This window comes from Microcaecilia unicolor, chromosome 5, assembly GCF_901765095.1.
Source record: "Microcaecilia unicolor chromosome 5, aMicUni1.1, whole genome shotgun sequence".
NCBI classification, from domain to species: domain Eukaryota; kingdom Metazoa; phylum Chordata; class Amphibia; order Gymnophiona; family Siphonopidae; genus Microcaecilia; species Microcaecilia unicolor.
The window spans coordinates 103,934,388-103,957,177 of record NC_044035.1 but is presented as its reverse complement, the minus strand read 5'-3'; the positions used below and the strand labels follow the sequence as shown (position 1 = coordinate 103,957,177).

The 22,790-nt window shown below is 41.8% G+C and overlaps 1 protein-coding gene across 1 annotated transcript in view; it reads right to left on the bottom strand.

The window, feature by feature from the left end:
• PKD2L1 (polycystin 2 like 1, transient receptor potential cation channel) overlaps positions 1–22,790 on the bottom strand; it is an 88,867-nt gene that overhangs the window by 21,077 nt on the left and 45,000 nt on the right. The window contains exons 8-11 of the mRNA XM_030204969.1: positions 17,114–17,295; positions 15,589–15,709; positions 10,555–10,653; positions 6,554–6,675 (exon numbers count right to left, since the gene is read on the bottom strand). Coding sequence (XP_030060829.1) covers positions 6,554–6,675; positions 10,555–10,653; positions 15,589–15,709; positions 17,114–17,295 — 524 coding nt within the window. The remainder of the gene's footprint in view (positions 1–6,553; positions 6,676–10,554; positions 10,654–15,588; positions 15,710–17,113; positions 17,296–22,790) is intronic.

The following is a 22,790-nucleotide window of genomic DNA, read 5'->3' as shown; positions in this document are numbered from 1 at the left end:
TATTCATTAGATATTTTAACATGGGTTTCAGAGCACATTAATAACAGCCAGTGCCTTGGTAAAACTGTAAGCATGCGTTAAATCCTGTGTTAAACACATAAAATGGGATTTCACACTTATAGGCGGTAAGGGGTAGGGAAGAGGCAGGAAGTGCATTTGACAGTTAACATGGACTAACTTGGACACATTCAGCTGAAAATGTAGCAGATAACATGGAACAATTAACAACGTCTTCAAATACAGTACTGCCATTTTATTCAGAATCTAATCAGAAGACATTTGGCATAATTCAGTCTATAAAATGAATTATTTTTCAGCTTTATCACTGTTAACTTAGAAGAAGGTTTTTAGAGGTTGGTGAGTTGTGAGAAGTTAAGAAAATAATCTTTTTCTTTCTTTTGGAAGGTCATTGTATATTACGACTAAAGCAAAGTTAACACAAACTCGTATTAATGCATGTTAATGCTGTGCTAGTGTTAAAGCACTTGTACAATAGTCTGTATTACCTTTAACAAAATTAGGGGCCCCAGTATTAAGATGTGTTAGGTGTTAATGTGCGCCTGACACAGCATAAAATGGCATAACATGGGACGCGCTCAGGCATCCTGCAGTAACTTGCATAACTAACCCACAATCAGAAACCAAAAGGCAACCCCAAAGAAGCACAAATGCAAACAACATAAGGTTAGACCAAAAGAGTAAATCAACAAATTATTAACTAAGAGGGGATTTACTAAGGTGCGTTAGTGTTTTTAGCTTGCGCTAAAAATCAGCTGGTGCTAAATGCTGAGACATCCATTATCCCCCAGATTCTATATAGTACACCTAGAGATCTGTGCTGAAATCCAAGTGGATTCTATAATAATGTACATAACAAGCTAATGAACACTGATAACAGCACTTAACAAGCAATAATGAGCACTAGGGGCGTAGCTGCTATGGGGCCATGGGGGCCTGGGCCCCTGTAGATTTGGGCCTGGACCCCACTGCCAACAACTCTCTCAACCCCCCTCCCGCTGCCAACCCGCCGCCTGCTACCTTTGCTGGCGGGGGACCCCAACCCCCGCCAGCCAAAGTCTTCTTCCTTCGTTTGGTTTCTTCTGACTGATTCGGACGTCCTGCACGTACAACGTGCAGGACGTCAGACTCACAAAAACAGAACGAAGGAAGAAGACTTCTTTTGAGGGGGGGGGTGGGGGTTGGGGTCCCCTGCCAGCAAAGGTAGGTGATGGAGGGCGGGGGGGTCAAGAGGGTCATCGGCGGGGGGGGTCAAAATTGTTGGAGGTGTCAGCAATGGCTGGCGGGCGGGGGGGAGGTGTCGGCAATGGGGGGGGGGGGGGGGTCGGCGGCACCAGGAGGGGCTAAAATGTGCCTCCTCACCTTGGCTCTGGACCCCCCCTACCGTTGAAGTCTGGCTATGCCCCTGATGAGCACTAATTGGCACTAGTTAGAACTTATGTGCACAACTTGCTAAGCGTATTCTGTAATCAAGTGTGCCAAATGTCTAATGTGCGCAGGCAAAAAGGGACACTGTTATGGGCAGGGAAATGGGCATTTTGAGGGTTTTCTGAATAAGACCCAGTGTGCATAAATCTACAGGCTGGGATTTATACCACATTTTTGTTGGTGTAAATGGATGTGCGTAGTTTTGCGCACTGAGATAGCTATATACCATGCCTAAATCTTCTGCCAACAAATGCAACAAATAAACAAATAAATAAATCTAGGCACTGATTATAGAATACGCTTAGTCGGCACTGATTTTAGCACCCAGTTTTTAGGCGCCATATATAGAATCTACCCCTATATTCCTATGGGCGACTCAGTGTTTAGCACATATTGATTTTTAGTATGAGCTAAAAATGCTAGTGCATTTTAGTAAAAGACCCCCTAAGTTTTCTTATGTGTTGAGTTATTAAAATTGAAGGGGCATGTCTGGGGTGGAGAGTGGGCATTCCTGCACTAATCAGTTAGTGCAGCTTTATTTCTGTGCGCTAACTAGTTATCATAGGAACAGCACATGAGCCCCTAATATCTACAAAATGGGTGGTGGTAAGAGCACATGTGCAAATTTTTTTTAGTAGCTGTGGGGGTTAATGGTAACATTAGCGCATGGCCAATAATACAAAAAATACAAAAAGGTGATTTTTATGGCTGTGGTAAAAACGGTCTTGGCACTAGTGAATATTCTTTTTAGGATGTGGTGGTCAACCATGTTGAATGCCCTGGACATGTCGAACTGTAATAGGAGGATTTTGTTTCCCAATTGAGATTTCTTTTTTGGATTTCACTATTGATCAGCACCGTTTCTGTTCTGTAGTGAGTTCTGAAACCTGATTGTGAGTCATGTAATATGGAGAAATTGTTTATGTAGTCAACTAGCTGGTTGGTCATTATTCCAACCATTAATTTGGTCATTAGAGGTATTGATGCTACCAGCCTGTAGTTGGAGGTATCTTTGATGTCCTTCTTGGCATCCTTTGGGATAGGAGTGAGCAGTATGTTGCCTTTTTCTGTTGGGAATCAGCCTTCCATAAACATGAAGTTGAGGTGGGATGAGGTGATCGATGAATCGGTCTGAGGGTACTTTCAGAATGTAATTGGGACATGTGTCTAGAATTCAGTGGTCAGCGGAGAATTTCCTTACCGCTTGTGCTACTGCCTCATTGGGGAGCTGGGGGAAGGTTGTCCATGTTCTGTCCACTGGAGTTTCTTCAAGGGGGTAATCCATTTCATCTATAAAGATGTCTAGGTTGGTGTCATCTTGTGGTAAGATCTTTCTCAGATTGAGGATCTTTTCCTCAAAGTATCTGCCAGTTCGTTTACTAAAGGGGTTCGTCGTTCGTTATTGTTAGTGGTTTGGTATTTAGTAGGTTGTTTATCAGTTGGTATAGTTTTTTCATGTCTCTGTAGTCTGTGTCTACTTGTTTTTTTCTTAGAACTTCATTTTGGCTTGTCTTATTTTGGTCTTGTATCTGTTTCATGCATCCTTCCATGCAGTTTTGTTGGTTTCGTTCTTGTTTTTCAGCCAGGCTCGTTCTAGCCTTCTGCAGTGTGATTTTAATGTTTTCAGGTCTGCATCATTAGTGCATGAGCACTTAACTACACCAATTTCATTTAGGGCCCTCTTTACTAAGCCACACTATAGGTGTTCAAACATTTTAGTGCACGCTAAAAATGAGCACACGCTAATGCTAGAGACACCCCTTCCCCCTGGGAGGCACGCTGAAGAGTTAGTGCACCTACAGCGTGGCTTAGTAAACAGGGCCTTGAATTGGTTAGCATGTGGCAGTATAACTGCGCTAACTTATTAGTGCAGAATACGTCTTCTTTCCGCCTCCTGCACTACTCCAGTGGTAAAAAAAGAAAACCTAATTTTTAGAGTGTGGTTTGTGTGTGCACATGGAAAAATTACCCGAGGACGCTGCTATATTGCCTTTATAAAACACAGGACCATCAGAAGAGAGAAGGAACAAAATTTACACGTGAATCAGATGCACATGTTCCTCATTATCTCTCAGTTTTAGTCATCTGTCCATTTTAATATTTAAAAATATGACTAAGGGCCTCTCTAACCTAAAATTTTTTAAATTAATATTGAAATATTGGCGTGCATTTATGTGAGCTTTTGGATGAGGGGTTGATTATTTGCTTACATATTGATGGAGCTTTGGATTTTTTTCATTGATGCCTTTATAAAATAAGCATAAAATAGGTATCCTTTTAAAATATTTGTTTTAGGTACTATGTTAAAACATTTCCCTTTTTGCAATATAGTTTAAATTAGTCCACTGGTAAGGCAAAAAAAAAAATCCACTCCTGCTGATTACTTGTATGCTCCATGCTTAACATTCCATAGTGCAAAAGTTGCAGATTTGGCCATCAACATGGTGCCTATTTACTAAGATGTATTAAGGTTTTGTGATAACTGTATGGGAACATGGTGGGAATGCCCCAAACAGCACAAAGATGTTGCACTTATTGTGCAGTAATTTGGGAACTTTATGACATTTTTGTAAAAGGGCCCCTTTATCTTTTATCTTTCCTTGCTTTCAGTCATTTGTGTTAAATTGTGAGAGAGTGTATAGGAAGTTACTGGTTTCCCTTAGCAACACTCCCTCACAGAGTTACCCCAAAAGATTGTGGCCCAGGCAAAGCAGAGCAGGAAGGGCAAGACGCGGGCAGTGAGATAAAATCTCTGAACCCAGACAGAGGCCCATGGAGGACAAGGGAAACCCTCCAGCATACACCTTCACCATGTATGTCTACATAGCAGAAGCTTCATGCAGATAGTTTACCTTGGAAACTTGAAAATCACTAATCCTTGAGGCTTGGTTAGTACCAGGCCTTTTTGGTTACTTGTGGAGACTAGTGTACACTGGGACTGTGGAGCTTGTCGGGTCAGGCTACAGGAAAATTGTGTTTGAATTTCCAGAGACTTTGATTCTCAAGTTAATTTTGCTTTTGAAGAGAACAAGTTTAACTTTCCGTTTTGAATAAAGTGTTTTGTTTTACTTGCAGCCTTTTATGTGGCTGTGGTTGTTGAAGCTCCATGTTAGGCTGCCACCCACACTACCACACAGATGTACAGATCTAGTGCTGCTCTGAAATATTGCACTTATACTTTAGCATGTGTTTAAAAGGGCGGCCATTCAAACCTCTTTTGTCAGTATGACTAGCCAAATGGATATGTTTTATCAGAGAATAAAGTTGAATTTAATTTCTTCATTGACCTTTTTCCCTTGGTGCAGAACTATTCCATATAGGCACTGACTGGAAAAGTGTGGACAATCCCCTTATTTATTTATTGTATTTGATATACCTCAATGGGTCTGAGAGGACTTCTATGCAGTTAACAACAACAACAAAATTCACTGGGAGGAGAAGGGAAAGGGATAGAGGAACAAGTGGGAAAAGAGTGCAGGTTGGGATGGGCCAAGAGGTCTCAGTCAGCAGGGGCACTGAAAGTTTCAGAGAAGAGGAAAGTTTTGAGCAGTTTCTTGAATGTGTGAACAGCGGGTTGGTTCTTGATGTACTGGGGGAATGAACTTCAAAGCTTGGGGGCCTATGTAACTGAAAGCAGCATCACAGGAGATGGTCATGTGCAGAGCTATTGGAGGAGGGAGGGAAAGGAAGTTATTGTTAGATGAAAGAAGGCAACGGGAGGGAGAGTAAGGAATAAGGAGATTATTAATGTAAGAAGGTGGGGAAGGAAGATGGCCCTTATAAACTAACAGGAGGATTTTGAATTTGATGTGTGCAGATATTGGAAGCCAATGCTAGTAGCAGAGGAGAGGTGTGATGTGGTTGAAGCGGTGGGAGTTGTGGAGTAGTTTGATGGTGGTAGATTTGACTACCTGTAGAGGTCCAAAAGCCCAAATGGGTAGACACCCCACATCAAAGGTTATGCACCAAAGCACAAAGTAGGAGTGAGCCAAGGAAATCCAAACTGGAGATGAAGAATCCAAAATCATTAGTAAACACAATCATGAAAAAAAATCATTATAATAAAAAAATCAATATAAATTGTCTATATACAATCAACAGTGACTATAAAAGTACACCAGAGGATGTTCAATTATATCCAGGTACTCAACACAGATCTGTGTTTTGGCATGAACACCTGCCTCACAGGTAACAAAGTTTTGCCACACATCAGCTGTGTTTCCTCTGGTGTGGTAGCTGCTTACAATGATGTAACTTCCTGTCAAGGAGGAGTCTGTACTATCTGTAAACATTTGAGGGAGTAAAGACTGAGTCTCACATAAAGGGGGTTGCAATAGTCTTGCTTGAACCCAAAGACTGAGTCTCACATAAAGGGAGTTGTAGTAGTCAAGCTTGGACATAACTAAGGGCCTATAGCAGTGAGAACAGAAAGAAAATCCAATGATTTGTAAAAACACATCTGATCACATAGGTGTAATGTTTTTAATACTGGCTCCCTATCAAAGAACGCATAAATTTCAAAGCCCACACAATGATCCACAAGATCCTCCATGGTGAATCTCCAAGCTACATGACCAACTTGATCGATCTTCCAGCCAGAAATAGGTCCAAATCTTCCCAAACATATCTCAATCTTCATCTTCCCAACTGCAAAGGCCTCAAATACAAAACCTATTATGCATCCAACTTCTCCGTTATAGGCAGCCAACTCTGGAACGCAATACCACGACACATCCACACAACCAATGAACACCTACCCTTCCGAAAGCTGCTGAAGACTTACCTCTTCAAACAAGCTTACCCAAACAACCCAACTTAATTCTCGAACCTAATTCCACACCACCAACACTACCCATACTCCAATCCTCTCCCCAAATCTCTCCCCATTGTTTCTACTCTTTTAACTTGAACATCTCTTGATACTTTGTATCATACTTTGTGTATCTATGTGATACTTTGTACCATACCTTGTACTATACTTTGTGTTATCTCTGTGATACTTTGTACCATAGCTTGTAAGCCGCACTGAGCCTGCTATCAAGCGGGAAAGAGCGGGGTATAAATGCTATAAATAACTAGTAGGCTTTTACTGAAATGAACCACTTACTCTTTCAGACTGTTCTTAAAGTCCTCAAATTCCAGCTCTTTGGACCCACTTTGTAATGCTTTCTGCACATCTGAAATACGCTCTTTTTTCAGTTTCAGTTTTAGTAATGTCCTGTTGTATCCCTACAGAGCGAAATAAGAGTATACATTAAAACATTGAAAGGATGATAATTAGAGTGACACTTTTATAAATTTAGTGCAAGAACAAAGAAACTGATATATTTTTATCTGTACATTTGCTCATTTTACCTTCATGGTGTTATCAGAATTTTGCATGCTTACAAAACAGGAGCATCAGAGACATCCTGTTTTGAAATAATTTTATTTAGTCAATCTATATTCAACCCAAACATATCTTTATAGTTTAAATTCAGCATCTATTAAAAACTAAAGCTATTCTCTAACTCTGGGATGGTCAAATCCAGTCCCTCGAGCAGGGATGCTTGAGCACTTTTAATCTTAAAATTCTGGGGCTGATGCACCCTGTTGACGGTCGAGAATTTATGGCTAAGGCATTTATAACATGTGACTTGGAAATGGTAATTTATATATTGATCTCTGCTCTTGCACATACTAAAAGATCTATAAAGTTACATTTGACTGAACATTGTAGTGGGGCTTTTATGAGCATGCACAGAGCTTTAATGAATTATGATGGAAAGTTATTACCAGGTATAATGATGCAATTTGGGAGGGGGAGACAAAGAAAAATGTTTTAATTATAAAGAATTTTTTTAAAAATTTTCTCTCCAGACTTAGAGTACCTAAAGGTATGGATGCTAAACTGGAGTGGATAATCTTAATTTGATAATTAATTTGATTGGTTTTACTAGTTGTGAGTTAGATTGCTGATTGACTGAAATTAGTTACTTTATTTATATGATATTTACTATACCGCAGTTGGCGCATGATATCATGACATCTCAGCACTATACTTTATAGCCGAAGTAAAGTTAGACAATGATAACAAACCCCCCTGTTTACTAAGCCGTGCTAGCGGCTGCCGTGTGCTAATGCCAACACAGGTGTGTGGAGCAGGTGCGTGGCTGTCAGCTCTGGTGGTCCCCAGCCCCCTCTGATGTTGCTTCATGTGAGAAATGTAGTTGGAGACCAAGAAAATGTGCCAGAAAGATACAAAAATATTTCCCACCTGTGGCGAACAAGCTAGGTACGCCACAGGTGGGAAATATTTATGTATCTTTCTGACACATTTTCTTGGTCTCTGACTATATTTCTTAGTACTCAATGATCTCTCTCTATGCGAATAATTGCTTCAGATTGGCACCTCCTTAATCAATGCTATTCTGGTGTCTTTTCTTTTATCACTATATCCAGTTTTATTGTATCCAGCTTTTTATTAGTTGGGATGGGGATGTCCCAGGTAATCATAACTTCTTCATTTTTCACAATTCTCTTACGGTCTTGATCCCAATTCTTTTCTGATATGCTGATGCAATGCTTACAGAGTTTCTAATGAATGAGACATGCCACTTTGTTGTACCTTTCTGTATAAAAATTGTCCATCAGCACTTTGCAGCCAGCCACAATATGAGTAACTGTTTCTAGCTCTTTCTTACAAAATCTACTGAAGTTTGTTGCACCATTTTTTTCAATGCTTGCTCTAAACCATCTGGTCTGTAATCCACTGTCCTGAGCTGCTTACCCTTAGGTTTCAATTCACCTCTCCTTAACCCTTCGTGTGTCTGGTTTTGATCAACAATGGTTCCTGGACTAACACTTTAATTTCTCACTGTACTTATGCAGTTGCCACTTGTTTCTTCTCTGATGATCCAATTCCTTGACGAGTTTTTTTTCTTCCTTTGAAAATTCTGTTGCTTCCTTCCCTCGTGGTACCGACGGTTTTCATCCATTCCTTCTACTTATCAGAATGCTTGTCCAAGTTTAAAGATGGAACTGGATTCTGGAAGTTTTCTTTCACATTTCAACACCTTTTGAGCATTGGCATCTAATGATGCCATTATAATAGCTCAAAAATAGATCTATGATAGCTCAATAGATATAATCTCTATAAGACCTAAGAATGTGGAGTCACCGACCAGGAAAAGGATCTAAAAGACATCGTTGACAATACTTTGAAACTCTCTGCTCAGTGTGCTGTGGCAGCAAAGAAAGCAAATAGAATGTTAGGTATTATTAGGAAAGGAATGGAAAATAAAAAAATGAGAATGTTAAAATGCCTTTGTATCGCTCAATGGTGCGACTGCACCTTGAATACTGTGTGCAATTCCGGTCACTGCATCTGAAAAAGATGTAGTGGAATTAGGAAAGGTACAGAGAAGGGCGGCAAAAATGATAAAGGGGATGGGATGACTTCCCTATGAGGAAAGGCTGGAACGGCTAGTGTTCTTCAGCTTGGAGAAAAGACAGCTGAAGGGAGATATGATAGAGATATATACATAATGAGTGGAGTGGAATGGGTAGATGTGAATTGCTTGTTTACTGTTTCCAAAGATACTAGGACTAGGGGGCACACAATGAAGCTACAAAGTAGTAAATTTAAATGAATTGGAGAAAATATATCTTCACTCAACCTGTAAACTCTGGAATTTGTTGCCAGACAATGTGGTAAAAACAGTTATCTTAGCAGGATTTAAAAAAGGTTTGGATAGCTTCCTAAAACAAAAGTCCATAACCATTATTAAAATGGACTTGGGGACAATCTACTGCTTATTTCTAGGATACCTCACAAAACTCAGTAGAACTCATAAACGTATACAAACAACATAGTATTACTTTAAGTAGGGAAGTCTCATAGGTTGCAGGGGTTCAGTAGCATAAGCAGCATAAAATGTACTGTACTGTTTTGGAATCTTGCCAGGTACGGCTGTAGGTACCACATTTTGGCTGGAAACTGAACTGATAACTAAGACATTACTTATATCCACAAAATCTTGTAGCTGAATCATTGCCAATTTTTCCAGTACCTTTGCTAAAGAAGGAAATGATGAAATAGGATAGAAATTGCTAGGAATTCTGGTGTCTAATTTTTTTTTTTTTTTAGTAGAGGCCTAACAGGAGTTCACATCAAGGAATCAGAAAAAGATCCTTCTTCAAAGGATTTATTAAATGACGAACCTCTAAAAGAGGAGGTCTAATCAGTGTTTTCCAGAATATATGGATGTGTAAGACAAACAGGTAGGGATCCATACCAGAAGAACACCACCAAAAAAGAGGATCCAACATAGACAATAGGATAGACTCTTCCACACTAAATAAAATAGCTAACCTAGTATCAAGGCTAAAGCAAAGTTGCAGGTAAGCTATTTTAAATAGTGCAGACGAGTCTTCTTTGAGAACATGCACTCTTATTGACAGAGGTTCTATATGTGAACTCAGATTTGTTATGCCCCTGAGGAAAATTTTTTTGAAACATAGCCATGCTGGTCATTTGGCATCTATAAGACAATAAAGTCCGTTGCACATCCTGTTGTCTACATTGGATCCTTTTTTTTTTTTTTTGTGGGGGGGGGGGGGGGGGGTGATGTTCTCCAGAGTATATAGAACATGCTGATGCTATTTTTCTTTGAGGTATATACAGTGGACATTTACAGACCGGAAGAAAATTGGTTTTTAATCTGTTCATCTGTGTGGCAGAGAAATCAAAATATGATGTCATGTTGGATGAAGGGTTGTCTGTGAAGAGACAATCGGTCGTTGAAGTTAAGTACTATTTTGAAATGATTGAAAACCAGCATATAAAATGAAATGGATGAAAATTGAGAAATCAGGATTAATGATTATATTTAATAGGATGATTTCATGGACTGTTTTCCCTCCACATTTGTATAATAGTCCGCTTTCAAGTGAAATTTTACCAATCTGACTGGTATTATGCTTTTGCATTTATACCAGGTTATTAGTGATCCTATATTTTGATTATGTTTGTATGTTCCTGTAACTTGATTTTTGGTTGTTAAAAATCAGTGGATACATTGAGCATACTAATCACACTGTAATTGTTTGAGCAGATTAAGAGAGTACCTGTTTTAAAATGTCAGAAAACTGCAATTCGTTCTTCTGATTTGAAAGTTCTTCTTTCACTTCTGAGTATGTATCATTTATGATAGCCAGGAACATATTCTACAAAACAAAATTACATCCAAATCACGATTCATTGGAAACATTAGTATTTATTTAGAGCATGGTTTAGTATTTTTTTTTATACCATGGTTGGGTGCTTCCTTTTAGTGATTCACTGAAACATTAAAAAAGGACATGTCTCTAAATAATAAAGCCTAAATAACATAGTAACATAGTAGATGACGGCAGAAAAAAAGACCTGCACGGTCCATCCAGTCTGCCCAACAAGACAACTCATGTGTGCTACTTTTTGTGTATACCCTACATTGATTTGTATGTATGCTCTTCAGGGCACAGACCGCATAAGTCTGCCCAGCACTATCCCCGCCTCCCACCACCTGTGGCTCATTGGCAGATGCTCCCTTTTGCCTCGTTAGTAGAAGCAGCAGCAGGCCTAGCTTCTCCTAGCTACAACCCTGGATGTCCTGCCCTACCAGCTGGGTCCCTACCTACTGCACTGCAGTTTAGTTCTGGTTTCACAGCAGTAGTTTTGAGTGCAGAGCAACTGAGGGACTGATGCAATAACCTTGTGTTAGAGCTATGTGCTACAGCTCAGGACACGACTTTCTAATTCAAAAGTAAAAAAAAAATCTGCTCCTTAATGCAGAAAGGGCCAAATTTTATGTATTGCGCCTGAAAAATCAGCTTCAATTATAGGCTTTGTGTACAATTAGCTTGTGTGTAAAAGTCATTTTTATTTAAGGCACCCATGGTAGCAGCCAAAATTGTCACAAAAGCTGAGTAGAGCTGTGTGGAAAGGTTAGTGCATTTTATTACAGTGGTCCCTGAATTAGTTGCACCTAAAGGTCTGGTTACAAAGAGGCTGGTTTTAGGGGAAAGAAAATCTTTGTTGTCTAGAGGACCTTCCCAACAGAAGCATGCGGAGCATACCTGAGTGTCCGTTATAGGGAGGCTGCTGTTGGACAAAGGACTTCTGTATGTCCCTCTCCCCTCACACCCCCACCATTTGTACAAAGTGATTCAGTGAGTGTTCATTTCTATCATTTCAACAAGGGAATGAGAAAAAGAGGAGACCTTATTCTGCTCCCAGTGCTCTGTGAAATGTTAGTCTCTTTCTTTAAAAGGGACAAATATTTTGGTGGCTAAAGGGCACATTAGGCAAACTGCCATTGGATGTTTAATCATGTCTTAATTCTCTCCAGCTTTCCTCACATCTTTTATCTTTCACCTCTCTATCTCACTCTCCTATTCCTCATCTTTTTTCATGCATTGCATCCTTCCATCCTCTGTCTCCCCTCTCTGTCTCTTCTTACCTCTCCCACTTCCCCAGTCTTTCCCCTAAGTCATTCATACCTTCTCAACTTCCAATTTCCCTCCCACTTTATCCTATGGCAACAACAACATACAGCACAGCCATAGGAAATGAGTGATGCTGATTGACCTCATGAATGCGACTCCTTCCCTTCTCTTCTCTCCCCAACATGCATGCTAAGGAAATATTACTAAGCAGAGCAAACATATTTCTGGAGAGATTATTCTCAATGCACCTAAGAAAGTTAAGAAAGTCATCCTTTCACTTTGGAAGGAATGTTGGGCTTTCAGAGTTACTATTCAGAAAGGCCTATGTGGTTAGTTAGCACTGGGTGCTAACCACGGAAGACCTTTAGCAGCCAATGGTTAATGTGAGATGTCCATTTCACAGGAAGCATGATTAGAGGCATTCTAGTTTAGTGTAATAATTTATATTCCAAATTATTTATTTATTTATGACATTTATAGCCCACATTATCCCAAGCAACCGCAGGTTCAATGTGGCTTAGAAAGCACAGTAAAAACAAGCATATAAGGAAAACAATTTATAATACATTATACTCGGTTTCAAAAGTACAAAACCATGCCCTAATTCTGTTTTTTTGGTAAACCCAAGACTTTCAATACCATCATTATGCAGATGACTCTCAGATCTACATCTCCACCCCTGAAATCTCAACCATAATCCAGGACAAAATTTCATCCTGCTTGTCTGACATTGCTGCTTGGATGTCTCAACGCCATCTGAAGCTAAACATGACTAAAACTGAACTTCTCATTTTCCCCCCTAAACCCACCTCCCCTCTTCCCCCTTTCTCTATCTCTGTTAATGGTTCTCACATCCTTCCTGTCTCCTCGGCTCGTAACCTTGAAGTCATCTTTGATTCCTCTCTCTTCTTCTCTGCGCATATTCAACAGATCGCCAAAACATGTCGTTTCTTTATCTACAACATTAGCAAAATTCACCCCTTCCTTTCTGAATATGCTACCAGAACCCTTATCCAAACCCTTGTCACCTCTCGCTTGGATTATTGCATTTTGCTTCTCACTGGTCTTCCACTCAGCCATCTCTCTCCTCTCCAGTCTGTCTATGAACCATCAATTAAAAATCTTCTACCAGGATACTACCCTTCAGTTTATTCAACATTCTTAATTTTAAAAATTAGCTCTGAACTACCTTCCTAATATGTGATTATTAAAATTTAACTGAGCATCTAAAAAAAACATCTAAATTACAGACCTGTTGGGCCAAACAAACTTTATTATCACATTGTATCTGGTATCTGTTCTCCATAAACCTCTCTAATAAATGTAATTTCATCTTACCCATGTTCAAGGCTAACTTATTATCTGTTAACCATTTTGCTATTACAGCAAAAATTGATTTCAGTCGTGCAACTGCTTGGATATCGCATGCATATATTCTATAATGAATATTCAGTGAACTCAAAAAATGACAAAGTGGAAATAGATGTGGGGATAGTGATGAGCCCTGTGGCACTCCTGTTGTCAACTCTCTCTTTTCAGAAAATGTGTCCCCAATTCACACTTTTAGCTTTCAATTACTCAAAAACGAGGCAGACCATGTAAGGACAGATCCTGCAATACCACAAACTTTAAGTCTGTTTATGAAAATAGCATAGTTCACAGTATCGGAAGCTGCTGACAGATCTAATATAACAAGAAAGTAGCAAGACAAATGATCCAAACCCTGTCTTAAAACATCCAATGTTGATATAATCAAAGATTCAGTACTTTGGGACAGAACTCATACTGAAAAGGGTCCAGAATTTTTGCTTCCTCTAAATAACTTTCTAGTTGTTCTAAAACTACTTTCTCCAAAATTCTTGCTATCATGGGCAAGGAAGAAACTGGTCTAAAATTGTTCAAAAGAGATGGATCCAAAGAGGCCTCTTTTAATAATGGTTGAACTGTGACAACTTTCAGTGCATCTGGAACCTCCCCCTTAGCTAATGAAGCATTTAACACTGCCAAAATTATATCCTCCAAACTTTCACCTGCTGCTTTAAGCACTACCGGAGAATAACTATCACCTGTAGAATTAGTAGATTTAAGAATTTTAACAGTAGACCAAACTTCAAAATCCTTTGATAATTCAAAACAAGACCAACTACTCTCATCAGTGGTCAATTGAGACCCCTCTGGTAAATGAGAACTAAAAACTTTGCCTAATCTTTCCAAAGAAAAAAAAATCTCCAAATGGATCAGGTATTATAAAATTGAAATTATCACACAAGGGTGAGACCACAGCTGAGAAAGAGAGAGAAGGGCCGAGCCTGCACGCGTTTTGCCGCTGCTGCTGTCCGCCGTAACCCTTGGTGGGTGAAGATGACTTTTAAAAATCGGAGGGAGGGGACCTGGAACTGGAAGGGAGGGACGATGACCCTAGAACTGGGAAGAAGGGGGGACCCTGAAACTGGGAGGGGGACGACCCTGGAAGTCGGAGGGAGGGGGGACGGCCCTGGAAGTCGGAGGAAGGGGGGACGACGACCTTGGAACACGGAGGGAGGGGGGACATTGGAACTGGGAGGGAAGGAGGGGGGCCCTGACACACACTCTCAATCTCACATACACTCTTCTCTCTCTCACAGACAGTCTCACTGTCACACACACACACTTGCACATTCACTCTCTCTCTCTCTCACACACAGTCACTCTCACACACACTCTCTCAAACATACACACTCCGAGGAAAACCTTGCTAGCGCCCGTTATACGGTCTGTGCCAGAGCCGGTGGTGGGAGGCAGGACTGGTGGTTGGGAGGTGAGGATGGTGCTGGGCAGACTTATACGGTCTGTGCCAGAGCCGGTGGTGGGAGGCGGGGATAGTGCTGGGCAGACTTATACGGTCTGTGCCCTGAAAAGGACAGGTACAAATCAAGGTGAGGTATACACGGAAAGTAGCACATGTGGGTTTGTCTTGTTGGGCAGACTGGATGGACCGTGCAGGTCTTTTTCTGTCGTCATCTACTATGCTACTATGTTATGTTATTCAATTGTACTTCCTGAGTCAAAGACACTAAACAATTCTTTAGGTCTAATTAAAGCCTCACATGTTATGCATATAGATAGTATTCTAAAAAAATTCACTGAATGATATACTGGTGATAAAACTGAACATATGACAAAAATGTGCTTTTTCTCTAAACTAGGGCTATACTGAATATTCGTATTCAATTTGATTTGGCCCTGAATAGTGCCCGAATACATTATTCGTATTCAGCTGAATAGTGATTTAAATTTGAATAATCTGGGGCTCTACCGTGCTAAATCCTACTGAAATCTCTGATTTCACGTGTTTCTTTTATTATTTGTTTTGTTAAAGCTTAATGCCCATTATTTGTAATCATATTTGGCTGAATAATATTTTTCATTATTCATATTCAGCCAAATAATAAAATATGCTATTCGGTACAGCTGTACTCTAAACACATTACAGTGAAAGCTATCCTTTTAATTTTAGGAGTGCAAATTCAGCAGACCTACCTAAAAGTATAGCTCCACTGAATATCAAGCATAAAGATAAATATATCTCCGCTTATCTTTATGGGGAGCTCAGCTTCTGAATGTTTTCCCCCTATTTACGGAATTAGTGAGCCCTGTAGTAGTATCACTTAAATAAATGTTTAGAAATTCACTTACCAGCAGTACAAAGAAAACAAAGAATACATAAGTGACAAAATAAATGGGTCCTAAGATCCTGTTGGCATTGTCGATAGCATCGTAATCAAAGTCACCAAGAATGATTCTAAACTGGGTAAAACTGAAAAATAAAAAGCAAGAAACAGAAATTAACATCACTGTAATGTGCAGTAATGGTCATGAGACAGATGGACATAAAGGTCTTAGAAATTTTACCATGCAAAATCCCCAGGGAATTCTTCATTAGCTTGTTTATCTCTAGCTAAAGTTCCTTGTTAAAAGGCACATGAATGTATCAAAACATTGTAGACCTCCAAAAGATGTGTTAAAAAAGCACATTGAAATAACATCCTAGACCTAGCACTGATCTAGGGGCCCTTTTACCATGTTGTGCTAGCGGCAGAAGCTGTTTTTCCCGCCCACCAGGGCCATTTTTACCACAGCGGGTAAAAAGCCCCCATACACACTTGTCCATGTGGTAAGAAAACTCTTACTGCGTGGCCATGGGACGGGGAGCCCTTACCACCATTCACTGAGGTGGCGATAAGGGCTCCAGCACTAACCCAGCGGTAACTGGGCAGCACGCAGCGATGCTCGATTACTGCCGGGTTACCGCCACACAAGCCATTTCTGCGGGTTGGGCCAGTGGTAGTCCCGGAAGAGCGAGCAGTAAGCTTGCATTGGGCTTACCACCATTCTGTCAAAGGGACCCCTAATCATATACTGCAACTTTCTAAATATAAGTATTTTCTCAATTGTTCAGCAAATACCAAAATCATGTTTTCTCAGAGATGGTCACAAATCAGTTATGGCCTGCTCTATTGAGCCTCTAGACAGTCTAAGACCTAGATAAGCCTGTGCTATTTAAATGCAGTGTAATTGCATTGCTTCCTTACTCACTTGATAATTGTCAGAGATAAAAAAAGTTAGTCCAATAAAAAGGTGTCACCCCTGCCGCTGCCATCCCTCCCCCACCGCCGCCATCTGGAAAGATTCTGTTTCTGTGTGAGTCATCCTGACGTCCTGCACGTTCTTACGTGCATCCTGCATGTAGGAATGTAGGAACGTTCAGAACACCAGGAGGACACAGAAACAGAATCCTTCCAGATCTGCAATGCGCCGGCCCGGAGACCGGCGCTGAAGAGGACTTCAGCTGGTGGGAGTTGGGGACCCCTGCCGGCACAGGTACCTGACAGTGGTGGTGGCATGGGAGGGTTTGCGGCGGTGGGAAGGGGGGTGGCGCAGGGGGGAGGGTCAAAAGTGGTGGCGGCAGCAGCGCCGGGGGGGGGGGGGTCAAAAGTGGCGGGGGGTCGCCGGAACGGGGGGGGGGGTGCTAAAATGTGCCCCTCACCTCGGGCTCTGGACCCCCTCCCGCTGGAGTCTGGCTACGCCCCTGGTGTCACCTACAACTTGTTTGTTGACCCTGATTTCCAAGTATGATGTATCCAAGTGGACTAACACAACAACCACAATTCTTTGTTAAAATACTGAATTTATGATTACACTAAAGACAGGATTTACTCACATGCACTTAACAAAGGTGCTAAAGTTCTCTACTTGAGTTCCAAAGAGAAGATACCCCAGCTGGGCGTAGGCAAAAAATACAATGAAGAACATGATAGCAAACCCCAGGATGTCCTTTGCACAGCGGGCAAGTGTGGATGATAGCTGAGTCATAGTTTTATTAAAACTAATGTACTTGAATATCTAAAGAAAGAAAGGGAGCAATGCAAAATGTCAGGAATTAAACTTGAACCCTCTGTACCAGAAGCTAACAGACAGAAAGCAAAGTAGGCGTGCGCATCATTTTTCCTATAGATAATATTCTAATAAAACTCAGAACGACATACTGATAAAGAAGACAAAACTGAATGTATGAGAAAAGTGTGCTTTTTCTCTAAACTAGGACTAAACAGTACCAAATATTCATATTCAATTTGGCCCAGAATAGTGCCTGAAATACATTCTGTGTATTTGGCTGAATAGAGATTTAAATTCCAATACAAATAATCCGGGGCTCTACTAAATCCTACTGAAATAAACACTTGGATCTCTGATTTCACTTTGCTTCTTTTATTATTTGTTATGTTAAAACTTAATGCCCCTTATTTGTATTCCGTATTCATATTTGGCCAAATAATATTTTTCATTATTCATATCCGGCCAAATAGTAAAAAATGCTACAGCTCTACTCTAAATACTTTACTAAGGGGCCCTTTTATTAAGGCACATAGGTGCCAACGCACATCAATTTGGAACTACCACCCAGCTGCTGCATGCCCTGGGTGGTAATTTCATTTTTTTACGTGTGTCTGATATTTTTTATTTTCTACCACATGGCGCTAACTGGGTGGTAATTGGCAGTGTACTTATGCTGATTACTACCAGGTTAATACGCGAGACCAATGGGTGGCAGTAAGGTGTCAGGCCTCAAATGGATGTGCGCCAATTTGTATTTTGCCACACATCCATTTTTGGCCCCAAAAAAGGCCTTTTTTTGCAGGCGCGCTGATACATGGACCTGTGTACGTCCAGTACAGACGCCTACAACAGCACAGGTCATTTTTCAGTGCACCATAGTAAGTAAAAGGTAAATTTGTGGCTATTGTACAATTTGCCTGCATTATGACATATTTGAGATTATACGCACCGGTGAGTGCTGAAGTACTGAATTGTAGACCTACTCTGCTACAGAACTGCTGTTGCATGCACACCAGCTCCAGAGCATCTGATTCAGAGGAGGCCCAATGAATGAAAGCATGGTGTATTTTGCATCTAATGAGCAGTAATATAGCAAAGAGAGGGAGCAACGTATAAACAAAAGTCCAAACAGCAAACAAAAAGTACCAGGAGCCTTCAAAAAAAGGGAATAAAAACTTTAGCCTTCAAAAAAAGGGAATAAAAACCGTGTCGGGTCCATTCTAGGATTGTTTCATCCAAGCAATCGATTGAAGTTTTTATTCCCTTTTTTTGAAGGCTCCTGGTACTTTTTGTTTTGCATCTAACAATCAGGGCAGGATTCAGGTGAAGGAAAATTAGGCAGGTGCCTAGGGCCCGAGGAGGTAATTCTATAAAGGTCTAAAGTTGATTCTGGGTGTTAAGTGCAAATTCTATAACAGCATCTTGGTGCCCAGATTCTGTTATAGCATACAAGTGTAAGTCAACATTTTAGGAGTTGATATTCAAAGCGATTTAACGGGCCAAAAATGGCTTCTGGCTGGTTAAATCACTTGTTCATAGCTAACTGGTCATTTTCAGTGGTACTTAACATGTTAGTGCCACTGAAAATGAATGGTTAGCTCCTAACACAAAATCAGCTATTTGGGGGTGGGGGGGACGGAGTCAGCACTTGGCTGGTCAAATCTTGATATTCATCACTTAACCAGCCAAGCTCACTGCATAAATAGGAGCACATAAAAGTCAGTCCTATCTTTATAGCCAGTTAAGTGTTGAATATTGCACTTACCTGGGTATGGGTTTGCTGGCTTCATACAGGGCTGTGCCAACACGGTAAGCGAGGTAAGCATGGCAGGAGGGCGCCATCCTCTGGGGGGCGCCCCGCCGCACCATGCTTACCTCGCCCTCTTCTCCCCAGATCCTTTTCCTTTTTTTTTGTTTAAATTTACCTCTGTCCGGCGGCAGCGTAGCGTTAGTGAGAAGAAGGCGGCGCTTCCCCGCCCCGACGTGTCAGTCTTCCCTTCGCTCAGTTCCACCTTCTTCTGACATCAGAAATGACGTCAGAAGAAGGTGGGAATTGAGCGAAGGGAAGACTGACACGTCGGGGCGGGGGAGCGCCACCTCCTTCTCACTAACGCTACGCTGCCGCCGGACAGAGGTAAATTTAAACAAAAAAAAAGGAAAAGGATCTGGGGAGAAGAGGGCAGGTAGTGTAGCGATCGTTTTCGGGGGGGGGGGGCGGGCGCGGGGCCAACTGCAGGGGGGCGCCGGAGACCCTAGGCACGGCCCTGGCTTCATAAACCCAGAAATTCAATGCAGGAGCCCGGAAATGGCCTGGCATTGAATTTCAGGGCATAATGCCAGTGGTGGTCAGCAAAACACTGCTAAATATTGACCCCATAGAGCTAGATTCTATACATGGTGCCTGAAAAATCCATGCAGAAAAGAAATACACCTAGGCGTATTCTCTAAAGTACACCTAAATGTTATAGAATCAGCTTAAAGTTCCATACTGTGTATAGAATATACTGAGCAGCTCTCCACGTGACCAAATTTAGTCACATCCATTTAGAACACATTTTACTTGGCGTAAATCCTGATGCCTAAATTAGGCGCAGAGCGGGTGTATTCTGTAATAATGTACATAGATTGTAGAAATGCCCACGTCTCGCCTATGGCCACCCCTTTTCAACTATGTAATTTAGAATTTAGGTGCACCATGTTATAGAATACATGTGGAGGGCTATAATCGAATGGGGCCGGCCATCTCTAAGGCTGGCCATCTCCAGGGACGGCCCCATAAAGTGGCGTCTCCGACCGTATTATCGAAAAAGATAGCCGGCTATATTTCGTTTCGATAATACGGTTGGGGCCGGCCAAATCTCAACATTTGGGCCGGCCTTAGAGATCGCCGGTGTTAGAGATGGCCGCCATTGGTTTTCCCCGATAATGGAAACTCATGACGGCCATCTCAAATCCGGCCAAATCCAAGGCACTTGGTCGTGGGAGGAGCCAGCATTTGTAGTGCATTGGTCCCCCTCACATGCCAGGACACCAACCGGGCACCCTAGGGGGCACTGCAGTGGACTTCACAAATTGCTCCCAGGTGCATAGCTCCTTTATGTTGGGTGCTGAGCCCACCAACCCCCCCCCTAAACCCACTGCCCACAACTGCACACCACTACCATAGCCCTTAGGGATGAAGGGGGGCACCTACATGTGGGTACAGTGGGTTTTGGTGGGCTCACATTTACCACCACAAGTGTAACAGGTAGGGGGGGATGGGCCTGGGTCCGCCTGCCTGAAGTGCACTGCACCCACTAAAAACTGCTCCAGGGACCTGCATACTGCTGTGATGGAGCTGGGTATGACATTTGAGGCTGGCATACAGGCTGGCAAAAAATGTTTTTAAATTTTTTTTTTTGGGTGGGAGGGGGTTGGTGACCACATCTGGTCAGTTGGGGCACCTTTTGAGGCTTGGTCGTGAACAAAAAGGGACCAAGTAAAGTCGGCCAAATGCTCGTCAGGGCCGGCTTTCTTTTTTCCATTATCGGGCGAAGCCGGCCATCTCTTAACCATGCCCCGTCCCGCCACTGCCGACATGCCCCCTTGAACTTTTGCTGGCTCCGCGACGAAAAGCAGTTGAAGCTGGCGAAAATTGGCTTTTGATTATACCGATTTGGCCGGGTTTAGGAGATGGCCGGCCATCTCCCGATTTGTGTCGGAAGATGGCTGGCCTTCTCATTCGAAAATAAGCAGGATGGCGAGTTGTGCATGTAAATCTAAATGCCAATTAGTGCTCATAATTGCTTGTTAAAATCCAATTAACAGTGCTGATTAACTTGTTAACAAATTATGCTATGCACATTGTTATGGAATACGCTTTTATTTCTGCGCGGAAATCTCAGCACAATATGTAGAATCTGGGGGATAGTGCCTAACTGTAGTCATGAGCAGTGAAAATATGTGTCTAAATGCTGGTGGTTACTCATGTAACTGACAGTATTCTGTAAACTTAGCACATAATTGTTTGAAATGCCCCTGCCCTGCCCTCCCAGGTTCATGCCCCCTTGCTATTGTGCACCATAGAAATTATGTACTAACATCGATATTGAAAATGATTTAAGTGGACTGGAGAAGCTCTAGCCTCCTTAAATTGTGCTGTGTAGGTTGGCCACTGATCATCAGTGGCATTTAACTGGGCGGTGCCACTGAATAGTTTTGACCAGCCATTTTTTAGGTAAGATAGCTCATGTAGCTATGCGGATGCCGGCACTGAATATCGACCAACACCCACATAGCTTCTCGGTACTGGCTGAAGTATGCTGATCCTCTTTCTCTCCCTCCCAGTCCCTGAACAGCTTGGTAGCTTACCTCCCTCCATCCCTCTAACAGCTTGAAATCCCCTTCTGATCCTCCTTGTCCCTCCCCACAAATATTCACAACATCCCCCAAAGTTCTATTTAGGCTTGCTGCCTGATCCCTTGTGGTCTAATGGGGAAGGTCAACACTGATTCCCACTTGCTCCTGCCCATCTCAGCTGTCTCTTCAAAATGGCAGCCATGACCTCTAGCGAAAGCCTCACGATAGAACTGAAGTACTATGAGACTGCCACTAGAGGTTACGGATTTTTGTGGGAGGCCATCTGTTCATTCTTATTTTTTTTATTCTCTGTTTTACATATATTATTTTTTTTGTTCTCTGTTTTACACATATTATAATTCAGGTACTTCCTTTGTCCATTGGGCTTAAAGTCTAAAGTGTTTTTTTGTACCTGGGGCAATAGAGTGTTAAGTAACTTGCCCACAGTCACAAGGAGTTGTAGTGGGAATTGAACCCTGTTCCCCAGGTTCTCAGCCCATTGCACTAAATAGTGTGCCACTCCTCTACCACAAAATCAATAAACTTCATTTACTCAGCCCAAGGCAGGATCAAGGCATAGATATAGTTGGCAAGTTCTTAGGCTCAAATGTTTAGGAAGGGTACTAGTTCATGGCTTCCAAGGCAGATTTTTGTCCTAGTAAATCAGCACTTGGCAGGGTAGGGGGTACAAGGGTAGGGGACAAAGATGGGAGCCAGAGCCACTGTCACTCACAGAAGTCTGTATGTTCTCCCCACAGGTTGTGCATTGTCCTTCAATTGGCAGGAGGAGTTGGTGAGCAGCATGTTTTGCCTTCTGCCTTCTCCTCTGCATTCAGAACCATGAGGGGGGTCCTCTGTGGGAGTTAAAAACTGTATATTATAATGGGGGGGGGGGGGGGGGGGGGGGGGACAATGAGCTTGTTTGCCTAGTCCATATCAAAGTGTTAATCCTGCCATGATTGAGTCCAAATGATCCTATGTTGTCATCTTGAAAATGACCTCAAGACAACATAGAAAAGTGCTGGATAACCCATGCATATGCATAGTGTTACCTCCTTCTTTAACTTAGAAACAGAAAATGATGGCTGATAACTTGGTCATATCTTGATGTAGTATCACAAAGATTATACAGTCTCAGCTTTACCTTACATCTTCCTACCTAC